The sequence below is a fragment of the Psittacula echo genome, assembly GCF_963264785.1.
Source record: "Psittacula echo genome assembly, chromosome: 5".
Taxonomy (NCBI): Eukaryota; Metazoa; Chordata; class Aves; order Psittaciformes; family Psittacidae; genus Psittacula; species Psittacula echo.
In genome coordinates this window covers 11,920,776-11,946,953 of record NC_137739.1, presented here as the reverse complement: position 1 = coordinate 11,946,953, position 26,178 = coordinate 11,920,776, and the positions used below count along the sequence as shown (strand labels likewise).

Here is a 26,178-nt window from a genome sequence, read left to right as displayed (position 1 = left end):
AAGAACATGGCATAAGCTGTCGCTTGGAGCAATTCACATTCCTCAGGTGCTAAAAGCTTTAAATACTTCCTTTGGGCATGAAATAGATCTGCTGTCAAAGAAGCCAGCGTTCCTGACAGTGGCTGTCCTACAGACTCCCACAGGAGAAAGTCTGTGGAGCTGAACTAGTCTGACCCCAGGAAATCCTTCCTACATCTCTCATTCTTGCTTGGTTTCTCCTTTAATTTTCAGAGTTTGCTGGAAGGCCGTTTGATGGTTGGCTATTTTCCTTTCCATGCACTTTTTTGGTCTTCCTCTCTTGTATTAATACCACATTAAAGCTGGGATGTGAACCATGCAAGTCAGGAAGTCCACGATGCTCTTTCAGAGACTCTCAGTCAACATTGTTAATGATTTCTAACAACCTCCCTTGCTGTCTTTGCTAATAATACAAATGGCTGGTTGCAGACTGGAGCTAAAGGCATTTATGCAGCCAGCAGGTAACATCTCTCCAGGGAATCTTAACTCTTGCGGGCCTATCTTTGTCCATATCAACTAAAAAATCATTCAGAGATCTCCAACTGAAGTTTCAATAACTTTAAAACATATGCATGTTTCCTTCCCTTTCTTTTTTTTTACACCACTACAGTGTTGCCATGATTTACAACAATGATTTAAGGGCTTTTCAGCGCATTCTTGATGTTGTTTTGGGTTCCAAAGTACATTAGCTCTTTCTTCACAGTCTAAAAAATTTACTATTGTGTAACAAACTCCAAATTTGCTCCATTCATGGTCGGTTTGGGGATTTTTTTACATCTTATTAAACAGAGGAGAAAAATTTGGGAATTCTGGCTTCAATTCAGAGTGTACAGGAATGTCAAAGCTTTTATCCAGCTTACTCACACTGGTGTGTTGGTCCCCGTGTCTGCCTCCATAAGAGCACCCTTAGCCACTTCTACACTTATCTGCACCTCCAGAGCTGCTAAAATTTCAGTCAGTAATTTATCCTTCATCCTAGCAAATTTATGAACGGGGTAGACACGAAGTGCTCCTTCCCTGCATTGCTGGCTTCTGGCTGGCGCTGTCCTCACTGGTGTTAATCAGTGTTTTATTATACTAACGGGAATAAATCCATCAGACTTTCACTTACACCCTTTGTGCAAACACTTGTTTGTGAATCAACAGCCCTAACTGCATGTCTCCACAAAGTTGTAAAGAAAATGGTATTCTGGCCCCATTTTGACCACATGCTCCATCTGGTTAAAAGCTGAAGCCAAGTTCTTTTTCCACAGGCCAGATACTTCTTAGTCAGGGAACTGAGGGAATAATTAATGCAGCTTTCTGTAAAGCCAGCTTGTGACCATTCGTATTCACCAGAATCCATATTCACCCCTTTATTTTTCCGAGTAGGATTAATATGAAACAGCACGGAGTGCGAGAGTGGATGCTGAAAACCAGACAGAGCTCAAACGCGGCGTACAGATTTCTGTGGTCCAGAAATCGAGCGCCACAATGCGCGCTCGGAGGAAAGGCTGTAAATCGCTTTGATTGTGGACCATCGCCATCTACAGCTGAGCTGTCGGGTCAAAGAAGACTCTCCACTCCCAACAGCGCAGCGCAGCCCTACCGACGCCCCTTCAGCCTCGGGCCCGCCTCCCCACGCTCCGCGCCGGGCACGCCCCACACGACAGCTCCCGGCTTCCGGTCAAGGCCCGCCTGCTGCCGTTACAGGCCGCGGCCGGCCGAGGTGGGGAAGCGGCCGGCAGCGGCGTGGGGAGGCCGCGGCAGGTGCGTGTGCGGGGGACCGGGCCTGGGCGGGCTGAGGTGAGGCGAGGCGAGGCGACTCCGGCTGCTGACGGAAGGCTCCGAGGCCTGGGCCCGCCGCTCTCGGAAAGGCTGCTCGTGTTCCCCGCCGCCGCTGCAGCTCGGTGGCCTGGCTCCCTTTAAAAACCCGAGCTGCTGTTCCGCATAATAGTGATGTACTTGTGGGCTGCACTTAGTGCCACCATAACCGGTTTATCATACAAAGGTTTCACTGCAAAATCCGTAAATGCTTCCCGTGTACTTAGCAGGAAGAGCTGTGATACTGCCATGGTACACACCTGTGTATGGAAATGACTCATGCTAACACTGTAACCCCATACGTTTTATATATGTTATGAGCTAAAGATACTACAAAGACTATGCAATCAATGCTAAGGGAAAGGTAATACTCCCGTTTTTTGAATACATTTCAGGTGTGGGGACTGAAGGTTGTGATCACCTGGGTAGATAAGGTGTATAAATACAGTTTGAATAAGGTTGTGTTGTGGCCTGCTTGCTCTTGTGTCTCTTCTGCAGAGAGCTTCCTTTGGCATTTTTGTATGTGATTAAGTAAACGGATTATGGAATTGCTAATAGATGCTCAGAGATTTTGGGGGAAGAGTGATTTCATAGTTGAGTGCTCCAAGAGCAGCTGCTGTACAGATGTGTAACAGAAGTGATACGGTTTTGGCCCTATAAGGAGGAAAAATACCAGTCCACAGACATGTGCTGCAAACCTGTTCTAAAACTGAGTCTTTTCTAAATAAGATGGCCAGGTTAGAAACAAGGCTGCTATGGCATAACAGGAGCACCTTTGTCCTCCACTGGTTCAAATTAGTGTCTGACTCAGATTTTCACAGCCTCTACAGTAATCAGCAATTTGATGGTTTCCTGGAAGCATCTTTTTATAGAAGAGACTTCTGCTTTTGTTCCTCTGTTATACCATCAGAAGCGTTTTGTCTCACTTGCCATAGCAAACTATTGTTACATACAGTGTATTAGGCAAAACTGTGTGGGAAATTATCCTCTCCTCAGATGCTGCTTTGTTTATACAGGGTCTGAAGGCTTTGTTCTAGTGTTTTGAAAATGTCCTCCACTTTCCTGGTGAACATTACATCAGTTATTTCTCTTCACCTGCATTTACACTGTATCTCTGCAGACCTCCATCTGTTGAAGCTCTTATCCAGTGTTCTGTTTTCTTACTATAACTGATTCATGGTGTCTGGTAATGCAGTGCAAAGTGGACACCGATACTTTGTAACAGGCGTATACTGTAGGGATTAATCCTGAATTGCTAAATGTGGGATAAGCCTTCCCTCTAGAAGAAAGAGACTTTCTCACTAAGCAGAGAGGCTCATAGGATGTGCATTGAGTCAGTCCCAATTATTCACCTTGAGCAACACCTTAGCTCTTAGGAGCCCATCTCATGACTGACTACAAAGAGTGGCTGGGATTTGCCCCACATGATTTTTTTTAGGAGCACTCAGGTTCTTTGTGCAGAGCTTGAGTACTGAGGCCTTTCTTTGAGTACCTTGGCCTGAAATTGTTCTTTTTCTTTAAGTTAAAGACTTCTCGTTGGACTTCACACAGTCCTTTGTACAGCTGCATGTGGAGCAGTGTATCTCCCTGAGCCTAGGGCTGACTTCTCAGGAAGAGGTGTGAGAACCCTCTGCTTCAGTGCTCATGCAGGGAGCAACTCCAGCATCCTTTTTCAGGTAAATCTTTATGTCTTTGCTGTTTATGTTTTTCTTCTTAGTCTTTAAGTTACTGGTACTTCAACAGGAACTCTTTTTGTGGATCTTGTTCAGATGTTTGAGCATGAGTCACAAGTTTTCCTTCGTGTCAATGCACTGATGAAGGCTTTGGTGAAACATCTTTGGTCATTGAGTCAAACCCCCATGCCAAAACTAAATTATTTCTCATGCAATATTAATATTTGAGGAAGGAATATGTTTTCTAGGGTCATTTTTTTAAGATGGGTACCTAAGACTGGAGTCCAACTAGTTCTTTATCCACTTATATAGCTCTTTCAGTATCTTCTACAAACCAGGAGTGTCCTCACTGCTATCACAGAGGTAGGAAAGAATACAACTTACAGCTCTTGAATGATAAGCTCAATATACACAATGTACATTGCTACAAATAATGTAGATATAAAGAAAAAACCCGAACTGCAGGTGGTTTTGAGTCTATATGTCCATTTCCTGATCAGTGTTTGTGGCTTCTCTAAATGCTGCCTTGGTTAAATGCTGGCTTGATTAACTCAAATCTCAGGAGGCTGAGCTAGCTAACATCCATTGTTAGTATTTTATTTGTTTGCTTTCATTTAATATGCATGTTTGGCACTCAGTTAAAAATAGCAGCTAAATGTTGGTGGGGAGAAACAGAACAAAAGAAAATTATTTAAGAGAATCAACCAAAATGGAGCATAATTTTGCTGTGAAGGCTTTTTGGGTTTTTCATGACTTTCCATCACTCTCCCTCATTGTTATCTTCCTTGTTCTTTACAAAAGAATCGGTAAGATTCATTCCAAAAAGCTCAAGATGTCCAGCAGGCAGTTGGAGTGAAGACTGGAACTGGAAGGACATCTTGCAGGAAATTACATCCCCAGTATGTACAAGCATTACAGTACTTGTAATGTACTTACAAGCGCTCAGTAAGGTGAATAAAACCATTATTTTTGTCACACTTTTGAGATATTAGTAGAATTGCACATAGTGTCCAAGTGTGTCTGGGGAGAGATGACTTAGTATTTATGGTTATGGTGTATTAGCTCCTACCTGCACTCTTTTTTTCAAGTTGGTTTTTTTTGCCTGCTTCTCCAGCATGCCACACTTTTCCAGGACTGAACTTACTTCTGGTTACTAATAGGTTAGACTAGACAGGAAAGGTGGCTGGAAATCTTTTTTGCTGAGAATTCAGGGATCTGGCTTAAAATGAAGTGTCTGTTTAAGAGGTTATGGAATTAATAGACAATGGCGAGGAAGAAGTTGCCAAACCAGATGAAGCCTCTAGGGAAAGTGCTGCTAACGATGGTCTTGGCAGCAGACATATCACTACTTTTTAAAGAGAGTTCTAGGGGATATCTGTGGACTGCAGACCTAGACATTTGAATTGGTAGAAAATACTGCAAGGTAAAAGTATTGAACACCTGCATAAATATTGTATGGTGGGAGAAAAGCCAGTGTGGCTTTTGTAATGGAAAGTCATGCCGTAAATGTCTAAATAAGCATGTTGAGAGGTCTGGCTTACAGTCTGTACTCAGATTGCAGGAAGCTTTTAAACAGGAGCCCTCACCTGAGCAGCTCGACATGATAAGGGAGTTCCCTGTCATAAACAGTTGGTGCAAAGATAGGAAAGAGGATGTGAGCTGGCTTTACATTATTTAAGGTGTAACAGGGCTGAGGAAGATGAATTGCAAATGTAAACTGATTCACGTGGGTGGAGAGCAGTCCTGATTTCACACACAAAATGAGTTTTTTGAGCCATAATGACTAATTCTGTGAAGCTTTCTTCATCGATAAAGTCTCGGTTTGATAGTTTTACACAGGCTCAGGGAAGACTGCATAAGCTCACAAAGTATGCATGGACTGCCTGGTTCAGAGGGTCCTGGTTGAGAGACATGGAGGATGTGTTAGGGAGGTACTGCGGGCTTATTTTGTTGTTCCATCAGCTACTGATTCTGACCTGTGCTGGAGAGCAGGATAGAGAGGCGTCCTTTGGTCTGACCCAGCATTGACCATTCATACATTCCCACATATAATCTGTACAACTGGGAGTTAGTATGAGGAATTGCCTCTGCAGAACTGGCAATGCTTATGTATGTCTCTTCATCATGCTATCAGGAGATACATTTGTATGAGGAAAACTTCCCAGCTGCAGGTATCTGGACCTGTGTGCCAAAAGTACATGCAAATTACAGGTGGAATTTTTTTCTTGCCACCTTTTAGTGAAAGCTCATTGAATACATGAGGAAACACCTGCAAACGCAGTCTTACTAGAAGTGTTAAAGAAGCCTGTAGAGACTCTGTTGTGCCTTGACTACAGGGTGTATCTGCCGCTGAGCTGCATGGATTTTCAGTGTCTCTCTGATTCTGGCTTTCAGGGTCCCTGAACACTTGCCTGGGACTAGCCCAGCAGTCCTGAACACTTCAGGCACTTGTGCAGACATATTCAGCTCTTGATCTGCCTTTTCTGACTTCCATACTTCTCTTTGTGCATGTGCACACACATGTGCTCAACAACTTGTATCTAGTTTGGTTACGACAGAATTAGTAAAGAGCGATTAAATCCACACCTGGTTCCTGTTTGAGGCACAGAAGTAGAATTTGTTTACTATCCAAGCAAGAAAATCTAGATAGAAGTGAAGTTGCAGAGTTTCATCTGTGGATTTCCACATGAAGAGATCATGTCTCTTGCTTCCCAAGTACATAAGGCTTGGGCACCTTATATGTACTGTCTTCTACAGCGTGCTTTTTCATAGGTGAGAAGGGTTTGTATATACAAGAAGCATCCTTTTTAGAAAGTGTGGATAGGCTTTGAGGCATAGAGTTTCATGTTTCATGTTTTGGTATGAACAAGCAGGGAGACAAAGGGTAGACTTCTTTTTCTACTGCAGTCCCCTTATTCCATGTTTTTGCTTTTAAAGTAGTCACATTTCTGTATGTGACCCTTTTCTCATGACTATAAGGCAGTTTCCTACTGCTGTTTCTAATGAGAGTTGAAGATGCTGAGATCTGTCTAGGATCAGCCTATAGCAATGGAATCAAGGGTACCCTAAGGCTGCCAGTATAATATTTACATGAGAGCACCTGCAGCTTTTAAGAATTACTTAATTGGAAATGCAGTCGGTGCCAGGCAACCGGGGTCCTGTTTCTGATGTCACATTCCATAAGAGCACGAATTACCAAATGAGTTAATGCTTCACTCAAATTGGCCATGTTTTCAGCATGTCTTTATGTGCAGCTGATGAACTGGAAGTTCTAGTTAATACTGTCAGAGAAGTCTGGAGGTAGTGTCTTCAGTGTGAAGGATTCCCTTGAACGGGTCTTTTAGAGGGTCAGGCTGATACAGACAAGTGTTCCTCCTCCATCCCTGCCTTCCTGCAACCTTTTTTCCTATTTGCACCCTTTTTCCTAGGCAGGGCTCTGGTTTGTGAAGGCCACCAGGCAATTCTGTCTGAGGCAGGCTGGTGACTTAGGTCAAGACCTTTAAGAATTCCTACCAGGTGAAAGCACAGTTCAGAGCAGAATACCTGGCACGGAGCTGGCCATTCTATGGCAAGTCTCTGACATCACTGAATTAGTGCAGTAAAGAAATAGATGTTTAGAAAAAAACACGCCACCTCTCTGCCAGGCATGCCTATGTGATTGGGGTTTTTTGCTGCCTATTTTTATATGTTTATGTCTGGATTCTTCTGAAGTGAAGTGTAACACTGTTAAGGAATTGGCACTGGTGATCCTGAGTGTAGCAATGCTAAATTTGTTTCAGGGTAGCTCAAGAGAACCATTGCTGGTGGAGATTTCTTTGTGAAAAACATCAGAACAAGACAAAGATTGGTTTTGATGGTGGAAGTTTTTGTAATAATTTTTAAAAGCTGATGATCTGGTGAAAAATGAGTGCTAACAGCTATGTAACTATGTATATACTTCCCTTGCAGGTTCAGCTGTATGTAGCATTCTTTCTCCATTTCTAATTATGTATGATGTTCAATCTTTACTTTTTTTCCCGTGTATCTACATGTGGTTGAATTTCAGAACTGATGAGGCATCTTCTAAAACCTGGTGTCTTTGTATTCTTTGTAAGAGTCACTTTCCAAATCTAGTGGCAATGGGGGAATTCTAAAAGTTTGGTTTCAGCTTTTTTGTGTATTCAGTATAGGAAAAGTGCATTCCCTATTGTTTTCATAACCTTTCGTATAAGAAAAGTAAAGAGCATCTCCAGCAACACCCCAGCTGGGAGATGATCTTTTGCCAGACAAATAGAAAACTGCAAATTGTTCTTGAGTTTGAGCTAATGAGGCACTGTTTGTATCATCATCTCCAGCTCCAAAATCTCTTAGTCTATTTCAGAGTACTTTATACAGTGAATAAATGTTTATTCCTGTTCGACAGGTATAAAGACTGTGGCACAGAAGAAGAAACATTAACTGTTTGAAGCTTGCATAGTAAATTGGTGACAAACCTAGAAGAACAATTGCAGGTTACGTGGTTTCCTCAGATACGCACTGTTGACTGGAACAGACTACTCTTCATCTTTCTGGTACGCTGAATTTAAAGCTTAATTTCTGTTTGTGGAGGTTCTAACAGAGACATTTCTACAGCATGATAAGCAAGTTTGTCACCGTGACTGTAAATAGGGTATCTCCCAATTCAAATTTTCTGTGTCCTGTGGAGTTTTAGATTCTACTCCAGCTATGTTACTGCTTAAAATGATTGATGCATGATTTTGTGGACTTCCTAGGTCTGCACAGTTTTTAAGGTGGTTGTTTCCTATTTTTTTGCTGTCTGTTTAACAGATTACATTAGTTCTAGGTAAAAAGTACTTAGTACTGGTTCATCCTTGTTTTCAGTTTCTGAATTTCCTAACCTAACAGTTAGCCAACTTATTTTTACTGCTAAGTGGAGCAGAGTTGCTTTCTATCTGCATTCCTTCAAAGATGAATGCTCAAACAGCAGTTTTCTGTTTGCTTATTAGTAGATCCCAATATTTGCCTAGCCTGATGTAGACACAGCTAAATCTGTCACCTGCTTCTGTAGTTTGCCTAGGTTGTCCAATGAGCTATAGCTTCCAGATGCATTGCTGTGGAGAGATGTGTAAAAATAAGTTTGTGGAAATGAGTTACTTTTAAATAAGCTTTATATTCTGTATTATATCAGTTTTCTAGAACTATGCCAAGGAAACGAAAGCTGTTGGCTCAGTTAAGTGCTCTCCAAAGTGACTCCAGCTTCCCTTCCTTTGATGCCTTGGGGAACCTGAACACTAAACCTGATGGTGATTCTTCTCCAAAAAGCAGCAAATATTTTGCAGCAGAGAAAAAAAATTCTTCCCATTTAGAAGCAGATTTTTTCAACCAGCCCTGTATTAGCCTGGCCAAGTCCTTTCTGGGACAGGTAAGAAACGAACGCTGAGATTACTGTACTGGAGCATGTGCTAGCTAATAACTTAGTGTAACAGGATAAAATTCTTTTTCCGTCATCTGACTCCAGGACTTTGCTATTTTAGGAATACAGCTCTCATTCCTTCTCTTGTTAAATGCAGTGGAATTTAAAGACTAGTAGCCCAGTCTATTTTGGATGGAGTCAGAGGAGTAATTTTACAGGTTTCGTTGACTGTTGCGTTTCAAAATTAGTTTCTGTGGAATTTTTCTCCCTTTTTTTTTGGTTTACTGAAATGGACCTTGCTGTTTATGGTTTGAAAGTTGTTTTGGGCCCATTATTTTCCTTTCAGGTATTCCTTTATTTGTTTTTGGCTCTTGCTTAGCTCAGTGTAAAGTAATGCTCTGCAGTCAGCAACATCTCCTTCTCTGCCTCCCTTTTAGTATCTTGTGATGCTAATAGCATGGCAGGCCCTCATCCTTTCTTGGCCAGTATCCACTGTCATAGTGTACTTGAGTATTTCAGTCTTATCTGCAAGTTCAGCACACTGCTTGGTACTTTCTTTCCTGCTGCCCTGTATGCTTTGAAAGTTGTCTCTCATACTACCTGCTTTCATTTCTGCTGTTCTGAGTAGCTCAGCATTGTCAGTACACGTGGTGAGCTCTCTGATGATCACCTCTCTGAGGTTATTACAACCATGTGAGGCAGCACAGGCCTGAGCATGGAGATGGTTAGGACTCTACAGTCCCACAGTTAAACAATATTCACTCCAAAACCTGTTGTTCCTATCTTCTGTTTCTGAGTTTTAAAGCCATTACTGGTTCATGAGAGGACCTTCTCCCTTCTCCCATTCTAGAAGCTTTTGAGGAATCTCTCAACTTGTTGAAAGCCTTTGGAATTGAGAGCAGGGAAGATGAAACATCTCTCTTCTGCTTAGCGAGTCCTTCAAAAAACTCTCCCACTGTTTCCATGGGAGGGAATTCCTCCAGTGTTTTCCCTAGAAAATGTTCCAGTCTGGGACTTCCTAAATACAATTGCAAAATGTGTTTTTAGTTTCACTGTTCTGGTCTTATCTTGAGTCTTTTTTTTATACCTTTCTTGTCGGTAGGGTGAACAGACCCTCTGGGTTCTCATTGTTTTAGATAACTCTAGGAATTTGTTCCACAAACTGTTGGGTTTGGCCTGTCTTGCTGTGCCTAGTGCTTTGTTTTATTTTCTAAGGATATTGTCTTGCTTGTAATTGATGCCTTTGCTCTGCTTTTTAACCCTGCTGGGGTTTTTCGGTCTGTCTTAACCTCTCTCTGATACGTCATATGTGTTTGCTATCTTTATAGACATCCTGCTAGAGGTTTGCCTTTCCAGCTTTGACCTTTGGCTGCCTCTTCCAAGTTCTTCCTAACAAGTTTCCTCACTTTACGTAATTTCCCCTCTTTGCTGGGGGAAAATTACCACTTTGCTGGTAAGCAGAACTCTGACAGATTATTTTTGGACCTTGATGCTTGTGGAAGGACACCAAACTTCATGGTCATGACAAAAGTTTTCAAGGATAAGTCTTTGGAAAAGACTTTGCATTTTACTCTGTATAAGTTTGAGAGTTTAGTCTTCTTTTGTGAGATCCCCAATTGCTCACTCTGCAAAGCATTTGATGCTGTCTGAAAAACCATCATTTGTGTCCTGTCCTACTGATACTTACTTGGTCTATATGAGGATACCTGAAGTCTCCCATTACTGATGCATTTTTTGTTGTCTTAATGACTCTGACGCCCTTATGCCATGCAGTTACCCGGGGCAGATATTTTAGTGCTAATTCTGTATTTTTCCTATTTAGGCCTAGAATTACATGCCAGGCAATTTCTATCTTTATTTTAGATTTTCTTTAAAGTATAACCCCTAGTCTCCCATGACTGATTCTGTTCTCTCATTTCCATAGAATTAAAACAATAATGGTATTTTAGTGTTTAATTTGTTATCTTAATTCTACCAAATTTTGGAGGTACCTGATATAGCAATATTGCTTAACCTTAAATGTGATAACTTCAGTTCTTGGGAACAAAAAAAACCAAACCAAAACATACATGCAGTAAATGGCCTCTCAAAACAAACTGTCGTAACAGCAAGATACATCCTCAGTGTGAAATAAAAGCCTCTATAAAATAGTTTACTGTAAAGTATTGTGAATGATCACCATTTTTTAACTGTGAATATTTGGTGTGTCTGAAGACTCAGGGAAATGCCTGAATGCTTTCAAAATCATAACTTAACCACTGTATTTCATAACAGCGAAAGAGCAGTGTGGCCACATGGGTGTGCTTTTGGGGTGTTTACAGGCAATTGCAAAACACCAGTGCATTTTTCATAAAAATAATAAACTGATTATTTTCAACAATATGAGAAGTGCTGTAGGGAAATGGTGAGAGACCAGAGTTGCAACATTTGAGACTGACTTCTGGAGCATCCATACTGGATCCGGTCAGTAACTGCATTAGCAATCCAGCACAAACATCTGTTAGGAATTGAGCTTTGTTTCTTGAAAGTAATTTTTTTCAATGGCTGGATTTCCAATATGGAAGTGCTGAATATAGTAGAATGAAACTGATAGCTGTTGCCTAAATTAGACTATACTGCAGAATTTCTGAAACACAAGTGAAATAATAAGTTTAGAAATCAGGTCAAACCACAAAAGCCTTTGTATGAAGTTTAGTGATTGTTTTCTTTTTACAGAGAGTATTTTCAATGTCGCGGTTTTTACCCTCCATCTGCTTTGTTTTATTTAAGGAGGTACCAGCAGCAAGGAACACACTGTAATAACAAGGATCTGTTGTTGTCTGCCTGAAGCCAATTCCCAGCTCTCCCGCACTGCCCCTCTCCGCGATGCAGAAAATACAGAAATAGCATCAGTGCTCACTCTGGTCGTGATTATCTCTGTGGTTAGGGACTAGGACTTGTTTGAACCATCTCTGTGGAGAGAGACTATCTAATCATAGCAGTTATTTAATTGTGCTACTCTCATGTTTCTCCTGATCTGAAGAATATATTCATGATGCTTCAAGATTGATATTGGTGGTGCTTTTTTGCCTTAAACCTGGTGGATTGTGGTGGAGAATAGAGAAAATAACCAAAATAACCACAAATCAACTCTGTGGGCTTTACTGTATATAGGATCATAAACTGATTCTTTATGATACTGCCACATCTAGACACTCCAGGCATTTCATGGAGTTACTGACAGGTAGGAACTTCGTGTACTGGGCTGCGGCCTGGCTAGCAGGAGCTGTTCGGTTACAGACTGAGCTGCTTACTGGAGAGGAGAGGATGCAGTAGTATCAAGTCCTTTTTTGCCAATTTCTCTGTTTCCCCAGCTCGTGTGCTCTGGTTATTTTGCACAGAGGGTTGCTAACTGATGCACTCTGACCTCTCTTTCAGATTTTAGTTCGCAAACTTCCTGATGGCAGAGAACTCTGGGGGAGGATTGTTGAAACAGAAGCTTATCTGGGTGGGGAAGATGAAGCTTCCCACTCGAAAGGTGGGAAGCAGACACAACGAAATGCAGCAATGTTCATGAAACCAGGAACTTTGTACGTGTATCAGATCTATGGGATTCATTTCTGTGTGAACGTTTCCAGTCAAGGTAAGTTGAGGCTGAAAGAGTTTCAATACCTACAGCATAGGGTTGATATTTCAAGCTACACCTGCCATTTTGCTGTCACTTGTGAGCTCCCTATGGGCCCTGTGAACTCAAGGACTTGCTGTCATCTTCTTCCCTTAGGACCTGGGTTTTGCTGTTGGGAACAGCACGTAACTGTGGACAGACAGTGTATTAACTTTGGCTATTACAAGCAGGGCCCATCTCCATCTGCACAGCAACTAGCCTGGTGGGGTTTTGGTCCCAGCTGTGAGCTGTTCATGCCCAGAAAGATAGGAAGGTCTGGAGGAGAATCTTGATAGGATGGAGCTTTCAGTTTCAATGACCTGGACTACTGCTTCAGTCAGGTGATTCAGTGAACTCTGTTCCTTGAAAGTGGTGATGCAGAATTTGAAGTCTTAATGACAGCCTGAATCTTGGTGTCTGTTGTCATGGTAAGAAACTCTTCTGTCTCCTACATTTATCTTCAGAAGCTGGGGAAAACAAAGAGGTCTGAGATGTCCTAAGCTTAAGCAAAGAGTCAGTGTGGGAGTGTTTTAGCTGCTTTGTTGTTTCTTAAAACAAACAATCAAAATACCCAGACTGTTACAGGATCTTCCATCTTTTATTATTCTCAATATAAACAACCCCTAATCAAATTATTTTAGAACTTACTAAGACTCTTTCCTTCCTCAGCCTCTGTTAACATGCAAGTGTTACTTCTAAAACTTGGGTTTTTTTCTTTCCTGTAAGAATGACAGTGTTTGCCTTGCAATAAAGTGACTCATTAATGGGATGCTGTGAAACGGCAGCAGGTACTTCGTAGACGAATACTCATTTAGTTAGGGAAAAAAGTCGACAGTAATTTCTTTTCTTTTTTGCCATTTCAAGGATACAGCTTAAAACCCACTGCTCATGTGTTCCAAAGTGGAAAGCAAATGTTGTAACTGTGACCGTTAATCCTCAGGTTTTGGCCTTTGGACAGGAGCCAAGCAGAAACACAGGGCCAGGTTACAGTGTGGGGGAAGAGCCTGCCTTCCTAAATGGAGGTCTGGAGTCTGGTGGATGAACACATGTGGATTTCATTACATTGTCTCTGCCAAATCTGTTCAGATAATGAAAGCAGAATGGTTTGTTATTCAGGATGGGTCTCTTAGTACTTGAAATACTAGGAATAATAATTTTTATTAAAAAAAAGATACTTAGCCCTTGAATTCTAGAAAAATTTATTTGAAATTTATACTCTGGGAATTTTTCCCTTACATACCTGTGTTTAGCTTTCTAGCAAATCAGTTAGAGCTCACTGTTGTGATGGATTTAGTTGGGACTTTTTTGTTATAAACTTACTCTCCATTAGCCTGCCATACACACAGCTATGTTGACACCAAGCACAGCTGTCACTACCAGCTTTGTCAGGAACACAGAGGTAAACAGCATGGCTGTGTGTGTTGTCTGTCATAGATGCATCTACATAAGCAGGATGTACTCCTGCATTGTATTTGCCTGTTTACAGATGTGTTGAGAGAAAGAATCTGAGGAGGAATCATACACAAGATGCTTTTCTCACCTTAGTACAGGTGGAGAAGAAGCCTGTCCTGTCATTTAGTCTGAGGAATTTGTCTTTCTGGTGGCACTTAAGCACCTGGGTTGAAGGCAAAAGCATTTAATTCTTTGGATATGGGACAGATCTTGGAAACTTTGTTGTGAATCTGGCTGTGGCTGTGCACAAACACATGGAAACACTGGCAAAACCAAAAAACCTTGTTGTGGCCTAGCTTGGTCCTTCTTAGTAGTACAGATCATGCTCTTATAGCAGGAATTCGCTAGGAATGCTGTGAAAACCTGAGTGACTGACCAGGAAACTATAAAAGGAACATGAACATGTTATTTCTGAAGGTGTCACTTTGGAAAGACACAAATTACTGAGAGAACAGTAAATGCTTTTCCTTTCCAAAGGGTGCATCTCCAGTGAAGTCCCAGAGCTGCTTCACTCTTGGATTTTGGATGTGCAAAGTTGCAGAGCACCAGGAGTTAAACAGCGGAGAACATGGAATGGTTGCATCTATTCCCATGTATTATCTTCTGCCTCCTGTGATCTCCTAGGATGTTTCATATTTTCTCCTCAGCTGTCTTCCAAGCTGAAGGTTTTTACTCAGTTATTTTGTCCTTAGGCTTTTGCTCAAAAGCCAATCCATAACTTTGATCCTGGTTTCCTGTCCCTGAGTCTCTTCCAGTTCTGTTACAGGTTTCTGTAGATGGAGGGGCGGAGCAGAACAAGTCCAGACATGCACATAGGACAGCAGAGCAACTTGCTTTATGCAAGTAGTTGGGGTTTACATCTGGGAATACCACAGCAAAGTGGAGTAGTGAAGAAGGGAAAGGGAAAGGTCTTGGGGGTTTCTGATGTCTTCATACACACAAACTGACCCTGTCTTAAGCCATTTCAGTTTTGACCTGGATGCATATTAGCAAAATTCATACTGAATTATGTGAGAATTAGGGGAAAACCTGAGGTTGATTTCAGGAGAAATCAGTTTTGAGATTTTTCCAATTAATCTTGAAAGATGTTTCTGTTTGGCCATCAGGTAGCTTGCATCAAAATACTCATGCAGTCGTACACAGGTTTTTAACAAACAATGGATTTCTGGAGACAGCTGGAGCAAGCACATAGATTTAACTGAGATCTAGGATGGGTTGAGGTGGTTTAGTAAAGTTAGCACTGAGTAATAATCACAAACAACTTCTCAGCTGGCTTAGATTAAACTATGTAGTTTGAAATGTAGGCAAGTGCTTTTGCTGCTTAAATTACAGGATCCTTGTGGGAGGAAGGCAAGCAGTTCAGAGAACAAGTATAACCTCATCAGTACTGGCAGCGACTGCTGTGCTGCTGCTTCTCAGACTCTTGAACTGAGTGACCATGGAGCTGATCTGGAGCTGCCAGCTTAATGGAGGCAGCTGCCCTTTGGCTGGACAGAGATCAGAGTGCTGCACTGTCCTTGGTGTCTGTGCCTGCCTTCTTGGAACAGATGCTGCACAGGGCAGTCCCAGACACACGCTGCTGGGACCAGGCAAGCAGCATGAACTTGACTGCTGTAGCAGGCTTTTGTTTTAAAAACAGTTTAACACTGACTTTAGTCATTACGGTCTTTAGTCAGCTCAGGATCTGATGATGACAGTCTGACTTTGCTGTGATTTGTTTCTCTGCAATTTGCCAAGGTGTGCATTTTGCTGCCAGATCTGAACAAACAGCTTGTAAAATCAAGATCCCAGTGATGCTTTACCCTGGCCCAGGGTCACACTGCGTGGTCTTCCCCCTGTCTTGCAGATTTTAGACTAGGACTTTGAAGGAAGTGTTTTGGGAGCAGCGAGAGTCAGATGGGTGGAGAGAAAACTTTCTTCCTCAAGTGGCCAGAAGTTGTTTCCAAGAATGAGAGCTGGAGCCAGTCCAGGGAAGCAGCAGCAAGCTGCGCTGTGGGGGTGTGGGACTTCCCTATCGGTTTATGATTTCTAGCTGCTCAAGGAGAGAATTTGCCTCAGCACTGTTGTTAGATCCCAGCTTTTAGCTCTGAATGCTACTCATTCTATGGAGTGACTCTTCAGCATGGGTGGTAGATACTCTGCATCTCTGGACTGGCACTGCTGCTGATGGTATGTCAGGAGCCGTATCTGTGTCAGGCAGATGCTGAAGCCAGATAACCCCTGAGAGCAAACTGCTGCAGGCTGTGGGAGGGAGGGAGGCAGCTGAAGCATTCTGGCAGGCAGGAGTTGAGTCGGAAGGAAGCTGCTCTTTGGTAGTTAAAATAAAACTTCTGATGTGCAAATATACTCAGAAGGACCCGAACATGAGCCTGGGGGTGTGGGGACAGATGGGGGCAGAGAAGGCAGTAGCTCATCATGGCATCCCTGCACTCTTAACTTGTCTGTTGTCTCCACATCTACCCAAAGCTCTTGTGGTGTTGCTGTCACGTTCAGGGACTGCTGGCCCTGGGCAGAGCATGGTGTCTGTGTTGCAAATAGAGAGTGCGAAAACTATCTGGTGGAAATGCGGAGACAGAAATGCTGCGTATCCCCTGCCGGGGCTCTGGGAGCACCTGCAGTTTCTCTGAGTGCTTGTCTCTCTTCACGTGAGCTCCCAAGGCCGCAGTTCAATTCAAGCGTAACCACGGTTTCCACTGGCATTTGTGAGGGATGAAAGCAAGTACAGTAATTAAAGGATTGTTCAGAATCCCACAGTTGTTCCTGGCAAGTGAGGCAGCATCCTGATGAGAAGGATGTTTCTTTATGCATGGATGAAAAGCAGAATTAGGACATGGAGCATGTTCTTAAAAATCTAAAGTGACCTTTGAGCTCTAAATCACTATAGAACAGGCTGCCAGATTAGCATCAATCCCCTTCCTCAGAGAAGGGAGTGCCTGGGAACAGATTGCTGACAGCTGTTGGAAAGAAGTCTGTTGACTTCACTGAGATGTACTGAGGGCAGCAGGGGCTTGGAGCAGGCTTGGGGCAATAGACACACCTCACAAAGCCAGGAATCAGGTCCTCAGTTGATAGGCTCAGCTGGGAGCCCAGAAGGGTAATTTAGTGTGGGATTGTACAAAACATGAGGGATTCTGGTTTTGGAAATGGCAGTCCTTAGGATCTGTCAGTGCCTGCAAAAAAAGCTCTTGCCAGGCCTGAGCACATCTCCAGATGTTTGAGGCTGGAGAGGAGATTGTTTGGAGAAGCAGCATGGAGCATGCAGATGCTGGCAGGAATGCTGTGGGTGGCCCCAGCACAAGGGGTGCTGTGTGAGGCAGCACTCAGGTCCCTGCGCCAGGTGCTCTCCTCGCCCACTCCAGGTCATGAGAAGACCTTCCCTGGTGTCCAGTGGAAAATACCAAGGAAGTGCTTATGTCCCACTTAGACTGGAGATGCTTATCATAGGGGAATGGCTGTGCTCAGAGCTGCATGTTTTCTTCACTGTCACCAAAATCAGGGAGGGCAGCTGGTAAGGGCTGGAGTTTTCTAAGACTCCTGACAGGGAGGCAAACCACCTTTGAGAAGAGAACCTGTCAGTTTTCTTCACTTCTTGTCACAGAAAGGGCTTCTCTGCTGAAGTGATGCTTTCAGAGCCATGCATCCCATGCAGCCCCATCCTGCCACAGGTCCCCATCTTGCGAGAGCTTCCTTGGCACAGGGGTTCGGCTCGCTCTTAGTCATGGCTATGCAGTTACCCAAAGCCATGGTCATCCCTCCATGAGGGTGTTTGAATTGGGAAAGCCTGCAGCAAAGGCATACACATACAGGGGCTGCTCCCAGTGCCTGCAGGTCCTTCCCAGGTTTCTCGTCATCCAGTCTATCTCTGCAAGATGCCTCTTTCTGCTGGCAGCATCCAGACCCGTTCCCCTCTCTTTTTTTAGTGGAGTTATTGTAATGAGAGTTTATTGTAAATCCACTGGGTCTGGGAGCAGCTTTGGATAGCTATGCCAAAACTGAACCATATGTGTATTTTTCCTGAACATTGCGCTGACATAAGAAAAACCTCTTGCCCTCTGGCAAGCCCTGGAGCAGCAACTAAACTTAGTAACATCGAGAAGTGGGGTTGGGGAAGAGCAAATCAGCACTCATGAGTAAAGGACACGGAGCTATGGGAACTGGACATTCAGAAGAGGGAAGGGAGAGTGCTGACGACAGAGCCTGGCGCTTGATGCTAAGCCGCCCAATGGAAGGACAGACCCTGTGGTTGGGTGCTGCAGGCAATTCCCTGCTCCATCAGGCTGAGCTGCGGGCTCAAGAGCTGAAGTGCTCCTGCTGCCCGTGGGGCTGAAAGCTGAGATGTTCTTAGCAACCCTGTACTAACACATGGTTCTTGTTCCACACAGGGGAAGGAGCTGCAGTATTGCTTCGCTCTTTGGAACCTCTGCAGGGATTAGATGCGATGAGAGAGATGCGCAGTGCTTCAAGGAAAGGACCCACGAAGCTGCTGAAGGACTGGCAGCTGTGTAATGGGCCCTCCAAGCTCTGCCAGGCATTTGGGATTGATAAGACTTTTGACCAAAGGGACCTGACAGAAGATGCTGCCATCTGGATGATACCTGGACCTGACCTACCAGGGGAGCAGGACGTGGTATCCACAACAAGGATTGGTATTGGCAACAGGGGAGAGTGGACACAAAAACCCCTCAGGTTTTATTTACGAGGAAACAGATTCGTGAGTGTCGTAGACAAGAAAACTGAGAGAGAGATGGCAGCAATGGGACAGCTTTCTTGTCTTGCAAGTGTGCCACCAAGCAGGACTTGAGCTGTGCTCTGTATTATAGCTGTGTTGTGGCAGCAGCTATGGCAGACAGAGTGGCCTGGAGGTTTTTAAACAATAAATGTACTTCCTTACAATGAATGGGGCAAGGTGGGATTTTATGTGTGGGGCAGGCTGGCCTATGTCTGCCAGCCAGCACTGAGGTCGATCTGGGACATCAAAGGCCACTTTCTCTCATGCCAATTAACTGCTTAATTAAGGTGGATGAGAGAGCTGGGAGGAGAGGAGGTAAAGGAGGGATCTTACTGTTGTCTACAACTACCTAGTGGGAGGGTGTAGAGAAGACAGAGCCAGGTTTTTGTCAGACAGGATGAAGGGCAATGGGCTCAAGCCGGAAAACAGGAAATTCTCATTAGCTGTATGGAAAAAAATTTCACCATGAGGGTGGGCAAACACTGGGACAGGGGCCCAGAGGAGCTGTGAGACATTTGAACCTCCACCAGACAAGCTCCTGAGTGACCTCACCTAACACATTTTCTTTGAGCAGAGTTTTGGACAAAAGACCTGCAGCAACTCATTCGAACCTATACCAGTCTATAACATCCAGCCTAGAGAACAAGAATGGGTTTTGTTTGTTTCCCCAGCTGCTTTTGAAAGCAGTTCAATGGAAAATCAGTGTTGTGTGAACCACAACACTGAAAGCAGCACTACTGTAGCCTGCCATGAGGTGCAGGAGGAGGGAAACCTCTTACGATTCAGCGCAGACCCTGCAGCCACACTGAGAAGTTGAGGGGTGACAAGATCACCCCTACATCCCCACCCTACCTCACCTTGGAATTCACAGGCAAGATTTTCAAAACCCTTGTCCCATCACATGAAAAATACCTTGTTTGGTGCCTTCTGAAGAGCCCTTGTTATGCTGATTGCAGGAGCTCACCTTGAGATGCAGTTGCTGGGGGCTGGTTGATCTGATTTTCTAGGTTGGATATTGCTTGTGCTCTCCTGTAACATCCCTCTTGCAGCTGCAGGGGAAGACTCACTGAAGGGACTGTAAGCAGCTGTCATCGGGTGTGTTGGTGCACTGTGGCCACCAGGCTCCCCCGGCGCCTCACTGGAGGAAGATAAGTTACATAAAGCTCACAGTTTCACCCAGTTTGTGTGGGCAAGTGAAGCTGTCCTGAGAGCCTGCAACTGGGAAAAGCTCCAGCTTGTGTGTGTGTGGTATAAAGGAAGGTCTTAAGGAGGAGCCTGACAATTTTTTAACAACATACACCCCTGGGAAGCCATCACCATGGAGGTAAAGGTCTCCCTCCTGCCCCTTCCCTGGGTACTAGTACAGAGCAGTGAGCAGCTCCAGGGAACAGGGGCCTCGCACAGGCCAGGGGTGAGCTGGCATAAGCTCCTGCTGTCCTCAGAAACAGGGCTGTCCCCTCTTGTAGCCCCAGGAGGGCTGGAGGAGCAGTCCTGAACTAGATCAGAAAACATGGCTATGTACAGACCTGTATCTTGTTTTTCAGCTGGACAGCTTTAATGCAGGCCAAGGTCCCAGTCCGGTTCTCTGCAGCCACAGCCATGCTTGCAGGGAGGGGAATAAAGGAAGAAAACAAGCCTCAGGGGACAAGTCTGAGTGCCCTTAGCACCAGCCTCTGGCTGGTGCCATGTACTTGCGTGGCCATGTCCACGTACTTGCAGCCTGGCCAGCTCATTTCCATCCTGCTCAACAACCAAGCTCCCCAGCCCTCAAAAAAGCTGGCAACCCTGAAACCCACAAACACACAGGCTGCTTGGTGACAGCTGTGCTCCAACAGACATTTAGTAATAATACTGGGAAGAGGCAATAATAGGCTGTGACACAGTGAAGGAGTCATTCCCATTCATGAAACCATTTACTTGTGATGCTTTGCCTTCCTACCTCTGTCCTCACTGCTGCCAGAGAGCAATGATCAAACAGAATTCCTTGGTGCCTGGGGCCATTCCCCTAAAGCCAGGCCAGCTCCATTCTGCCCTGGGGCAGAGGCCACGCATGCTCTGCCGTGGGGACAGGCTGCTCACAGTGCTCACGCTGAATGACCCAGCAGTCCTGTTAATGAAGAGCAGAGAAAGCACTTCTGATGCGGCAGGGTCCAGCCAAGGGTGACATACTGCCAGTAACACTGCAGTGGGAATCTTCTGGGCTACCCTCACAAGCCCTGGGAGGCCAAGGTCTAGGAGGGGCTCTGCACCAACAGCTGCCACGCTGTGGATGTGGCACAGCAGGAATCCAGGCTGACCAAGTTGTCCTGCAGCAGGCCCCAAAACCCTCACACAGACCAGCCTCAGCTGCCACCACAGGGAGCAGATGGGAAACTGAGGCATGAAGGGGGCAAACCTGCTCTGTGCCGCATGGCAAGACGGAACTGAAGTCACCTCCTGCAGTTTTTAGGCATCTTTCAGACTGTTGGTATGGAGAGTGTAGCAGGTTCCCATCCTTTGCCATCAGTCACTTTAAGAGGGACTGGAAAACTGAAATCACGGGGTCCTCGTGGCTGGTCACTACCAGCACACTGCGGAACTTGTCAAACAGCATCAGCAGCTGGGAGCGACGCATGTTCTCATTGTACATGATCTCCTCCAAATGGTGCCGGCCCCGGAAATAGTGCAGCAGCCTGTGCAGAAGGAGAGGAAGGAGAGCAAGGGAGCACGTGAGCCAAAAGCAAATGCACGCAGCCAGAACTAATCCTGACACCCTCAAGGTTTCCTCTCCCATGGGACATAAATCAGAAAGCATCTGGATTGTATCCTTCATTAACATGAAAAGTCAAGTGAATTAAATAGGTTCTTACCTGAGGCATGCCTAGCACAGAAATCCCCTGGAGAAGCAGGGACTCCCCCACTTCAGCACTTCGCAGCCATCCTCCTTGTATCAAAAGGCTTCCTAGCCTAGGGATTTCCCAAGATTGTCAATTTTCAGTGTAGTTTTATCTCCAGACATTGACGAACCGCATGTGCCAACAAGCCTTGAGAAGTCAGGACATGGCAGATACACTTTTGCGCTCTCTTAGCTGGGCCTACAGTGCCCTTTGTCATAGCTGTGCATCAGTCTGGGTACCTACACTTGCTTTTAGAATTAAAAGCATGTCTTCCCTCTCAGTATCGCAAGGCACTTGGCAACTACAGGTCATGTACTCCTGAGATTGGTCAGGTTGGGTTAGGTGGAGCAGTCACAACAGGGAGACGGAAATACTAATTACAAGCACTACAGAGAAGCCTTGGGAGTTAAAAAGCTCCCAAAGAGCCCGAAAATACTGAAGCCTAAACACAAACAAGACTGGCTTCTTAAATTCCCAGTTCTTTCTCAGTATAGACAGGACGGATACCCCTTTGCTCACCACCAACATGCTACAGACATCAGATAACCTCAGCCCTGCACAGCAGAGTCGAAGACTGCAGGAAGTCCCTGATGACTGAGGACCTGCTCCCCAGAGACCCTTCAGACCCCTAACTCCAAGCCAGTCCTCCAGACAAAGCTCAAGTTTGCTGCTCAGTCTCTTGTCTTAACAACCTCCCAAGTGCAGGAACTGTACTGCACGTCACTCCAATCCTCCTGCATGTCAGGGCCCAAACGCGTACGCATGCCAGGATCACTTCCCCGGCTATGCAGACAGATGTGTGTCCGTGTGTGCTACACATCATGCTCCGCTTTGTGCTTCAGCAGCTTTTGCATATGTTTCCATACCAGCTGCAGTTCAGGAATGTGCTGGCCTGCTACTTCATGCCAACTGACAGTAGAAATGAGTGGAATTAATTCATAGTCCTCATGCAGAAATAGCCCTCGAAAGACACCACATGTGCCTTAGAGTATTCCTGCCTGTTTTCACATGATGGCAGGATGAGGCCTCATGCTTTCCCTGAAGGATCAATGTTTGCCTGGCTGTCTCCTGCTTCTCAGAATAGGCACTCCTGTCACCTGTTAGCCTTCATGGGTGACTGGAAAGGAGACCCCATGCAGCAAGTCTCACTCCGTCATGCCCTCCTTCTACACTGCACAGGGCAAGTTTCATCTCTAGTCCACTACTGTTTGTGTTTTTCTGCTCCCCATTTTGCCACGTCCCTCCTCGCACCTCACTCTTGTTCCCCAAAGAGCTGTGTGTAAGCTCAGAGCTGGGATCCTCATTTCCTCATCCTTTCTGGCAGCCCAGGGCTGTGCAGCCCCATGCACACTGCAAACTCCCTTCTGCTCCGATGTTCATCTGCCAGCTCTCAAGTTGGCACCATTATGCAGAACATAATTGCTATGTCTCTGTACCTGCAATACAAACAAACAACAGACGGACGAGCTCCAGTCATATTTACCTTTCCACTATCTGGGGTGTGCATTTGCCTTTTGCAGTATCTCCCACTGGGTATTTAAATCAGGCTAATTGGCTTCTTCCCCTAGGGTGATGACAACCACTGTGCACTGAGAAGTGGCCATTAGCAGGGACAGCATCAGTTTGAGTGTTCGTATGTCAAACCCAGGCCATCTCCCGAGGTATTAACATGAATTTTTGCATGTTGTATCTTGTAACACTGTTTAGAAAGTGATTTTGAAATAGGTTTTAAAAGCTGCAGCTTCTCTCCCTTTTACAGAGCTGCTCACTGTGATTGCCCATGCTCTCATCTCCTTGCATAGCTGTCTTCTATGCAAATGATTATGACCTGGCTTTCAACAGCAACACAGACTAAGCAGAATTTTCCAATAAATAAACCCATCCTATATTCAAAAGGAGTCTGGATTTGTAACCAGTCAGGATGAAATACTTTCCACTCCAATAAAAGCTGGAGAGGATATTAAAGAATATCACAAAAAATGCCAGCTGGAAGACACCCCCAAAGTCTAGTCCAGCATCCTGCTCCAGCAGGATTAGTGCCAATGCTGTAGCATTTTCTAGCCAAGCTCTGAAACCCTCCAAGGACAGAGATTCCCCCACATACCTGGATAATCTGTCCTGGGGTGCACCACTCCCAGGGAGGAAGTCTTCCCAAAAGCCCAGCTCTAGAAAGCTGTAATCTGGGGCCCACAACTCCAGTGAAGATGGGCACGACCCTCACGTTTTGGAGCAAAGAACATTTATGCAACCCAAACAGGACCTAAGATGGCACTTCTTCGGGCAGTAACACTGCATTGTGTTGCTCTGAACTGTTGACAGATGTGCACTTCCAGCTCCAGATGCAGTGATGGAAGATTATTGCTTTCCATTGCTCATCTCTCTCCTCCCCTCTTCAAGTTACAAGAGCTGTCCCTCTAACAGCAGTGTAATGTTCTTAAACACTAAATAAAAGATTAAGAAAGGATCATCTCAGACTAGTCACTCAAATAAAATCAGCATATTTCTGGTCAAGGAGATATCCCTTCCACCAGCACTGCTTGAAAATGGAGCAAACTGTCCACAGCTTAGTGCCACTGATGAGCATTCCTCAGTGGAGTAAAGGATCTCCATCTCCTAGTCTAAAAACAAGAAAAAAGATCCTGAAAGTGTCTCCACACCCAGGGCTTGGGAGAGAAGCCATGAGTGAAGTCTCACACTATCTTTGAAGCACTGCTTAATGCGCAGTGAGGAATGCTTTGTGTACATTACCAAAGACCTCGTTCAAAAATAACAAGTCTTCTTCTTAAGTTTACTTCTGGAAGGACATGCCAACCCTCCTCCAGCAGCACCTAAGGGAAGAACTTGGATATCAATTCCCATTCAATGTTACGAGGGTTAATGCAGCCAATGCTGGAGCCAAGCTTCAGTATTTCTTATTTATTCCTTCAGGTTTCTCTCTTGCAAATAACCAGCTGTGCATAGCAATGGACAGGCACAGGCTCCTTCTGCCATCTGTTTAATGAATAACAGGCTTTCAGAGGCATAGACACAAGAAAATATTGGGCTGAACTTTCCTGCTCCTCTGAAAATAGCCCATCCCTTCTTGTGCACAGACAACTACACTTGGAAGCACAGTTGCAGTATATTTAGTGCACTAACTATGCGTTTACAGCAGGAGTTTGTTCTGGGAGGCAGCTGACAGAGCAGAGCTATTTGCCAGAGCACAGACCTCATTAGGCTGCTATTCCTCATAATGAAGTGAAAAGAAGAGCTGGTGCAGTAACCTGTATCAGGGTAGTGAGGAAATCACCTCATTCACTACAGCAGCTTCTCCACAATGTTTACACTTTCATTAAGAGCAATAGGTTTACCCAGACACTCATTTCTGATGGTTTACTGCACAAAGACAGAAAATACACCCTCAACTGCTAAGGTATGGTGCCTCATAAAGCCAGTAACCAAGAGTCTCTTGCATAAACATTTCCATTTGCACACTCCAGCACCCTACCCACAGGATCCACTTGGTTATCGTATCTTCTCTCTTCCTCACTGCTGACTTAAGAGTATGCTATGCAGTTGTCAATTCACTCCATAGCAGAAATTCAGACTTAGCAGAGCCACCCTGGGGATCTGCAATGGTGCAAGCTGCAAAATAAACATCATTCAGACAGCTCCCTGGTTACGGCAGCTGACTTTTAAGAAATCCAAGTAATTTTTTGCATCTGCAATTCCAAAGCTTTCAAATGGTTCTTTACCCAGATGAGGGAAGTGGCAGGGGAGCAATCATGAAATCCTTTCTTCTTCCCAGGATAACTAAGAATCTGCATTGCTACTAAACTGGTCCATAGAGTCCCCCACAAATTCTGTCTTAAGATATCAGCAATTATGGTTTTGTTTTTACTTTCTCTGTGGTTTTGTAACAACTTGTCATATAATAAGGAAAAAACATTTCAAAGTTCCCAAATGCCGAAGTGTTGCCTCTCTATCAGAGAATATGCTCTGAACAATTTACAGAAGGTGGAGAAGGAGATGAGAGAGCTCTATGGAAATACCTGAGCTGTTCAGCATACAGACTTTGCCGCAGAGGAGAGAAGCATTTTCTTGCTATTAGAGTTTTTCTAGGCTACTTGACTATATCCGTGCTGGGGTAAGAACCAGGTTTCCAGAGGATTACCAGCTGCATCTGGGACATACAGGAAAACCCGCAGCACTTGCCTCACATGGTTTTCTGCTCCACAAGTATGAAAACCAGTGAAAGCTGCATTCCAGTGATGCCACTGGGTTTTGAAATGCTTAGGAAGAAAAAGTACTTTGTCCCACACCTTTTCACAGATGGCTGGTTAGGAAGTCATTCTGCTTATTAGCACGTGCAGAATCACATCTTGTGTATTTTTGTTGTGTTGAAATTTGAGACAACAAAACTGTGTGCTACTAATCACACATCCTAATGACTTTAACCTAACTAACCTAATGTAACAAGAAACTCTGCAAAATAGACCTTGAAACATTTGTAGACCGGTCTGTAAAAGTATTCAGGCTGGCTTTGTGTCTGATGCTCTTTGTCTCATATTTGCAGCAAGTTTACAAACTCTAGTTGGCTAGGAAATACCAAC

The 26,178-nt window shown here is 44.5% G+C and overlaps 2 protein-coding genes across 14 annotated transcripts in view; one reads left to right on the top strand and one right to left on the bottom strand.

Annotated features, from left to right (window-relative positions):
* NPRL3 (NPR3 like, GATOR1 complex subunit) overlaps positions 1–26,178 on the bottom strand; it is an 81,838-nt gene that overhangs the window by 14,958 nt on the left and 40,702 nt on the right. For 11 of the 13 annotated variants that reach the window (XM_080617580.1, XM_080617573.1, XM_080617575.1 and 8 more), the window contains one exon: positions 21,202–21,382. In XM_080617580.1, coding sequence (XP_080473706.1) covers positions 21,217–21,382 — 166 coding nt within the window. In that variant the 3' untranslated portion in view covers positions 21,202–21,216. Of the gene's footprint in view, positions 1–19,674; positions 19,849–20,236; positions 21,383–26,178 lie in introns of those variants that run through there. The other 2 variants (XM_080617571.1, XM_080617576.1) reach the window with 2 other exon arrangements.
* MPG (N-methylpurine DNA glycosylase) lies at positions 1,665–19,629 on the top strand. The gene is made up of 6 exons (XM_080617584.1): positions 1,665–1,767; positions 3,344–3,497; positions 7,897–8,044; positions 8,662–8,895; positions 12,304–12,508; positions 18,364–19,629. The coding sequence occupies exons 4-6, from the start codon at positions 8,674–8,676 to the stop codon at positions 18,780–18,782; spliced, it is 846 nt and encodes a 281-aa protein (XP_080473710.1). The 5' UTR covers positions 1,665–1,767; positions 3,344–3,497; positions 7,897–8,044; positions 8,662–8,673; the 3' UTR covers positions 18,783–19,629.

Bases quoted from the DNA above. Each gene is read 5' to 3' on its own strand.
- MPG (XM_080617584.1), top strand. From the start codon at position 8,674: ATGCCAAGGAAACGAAAGCTGTTGGCTCAGTTAAGTGCTCTCCAAAGT. The intron at 8,896-12,303 runs GTAAGAAACGAA...CCTCTCTTTCAG, and splicing joins CCAAGTCCTTTCTGGGACAG to ATTTTAGTTCGCAAACTTCC. The intron at 12,509-18,363 runs GTAAGTTGAGGC...TGTTCCACACAG, and splicing joins TGTGAACGTTTCCAGTCAAG to GGGAAGGAGCTGCAGTATTG.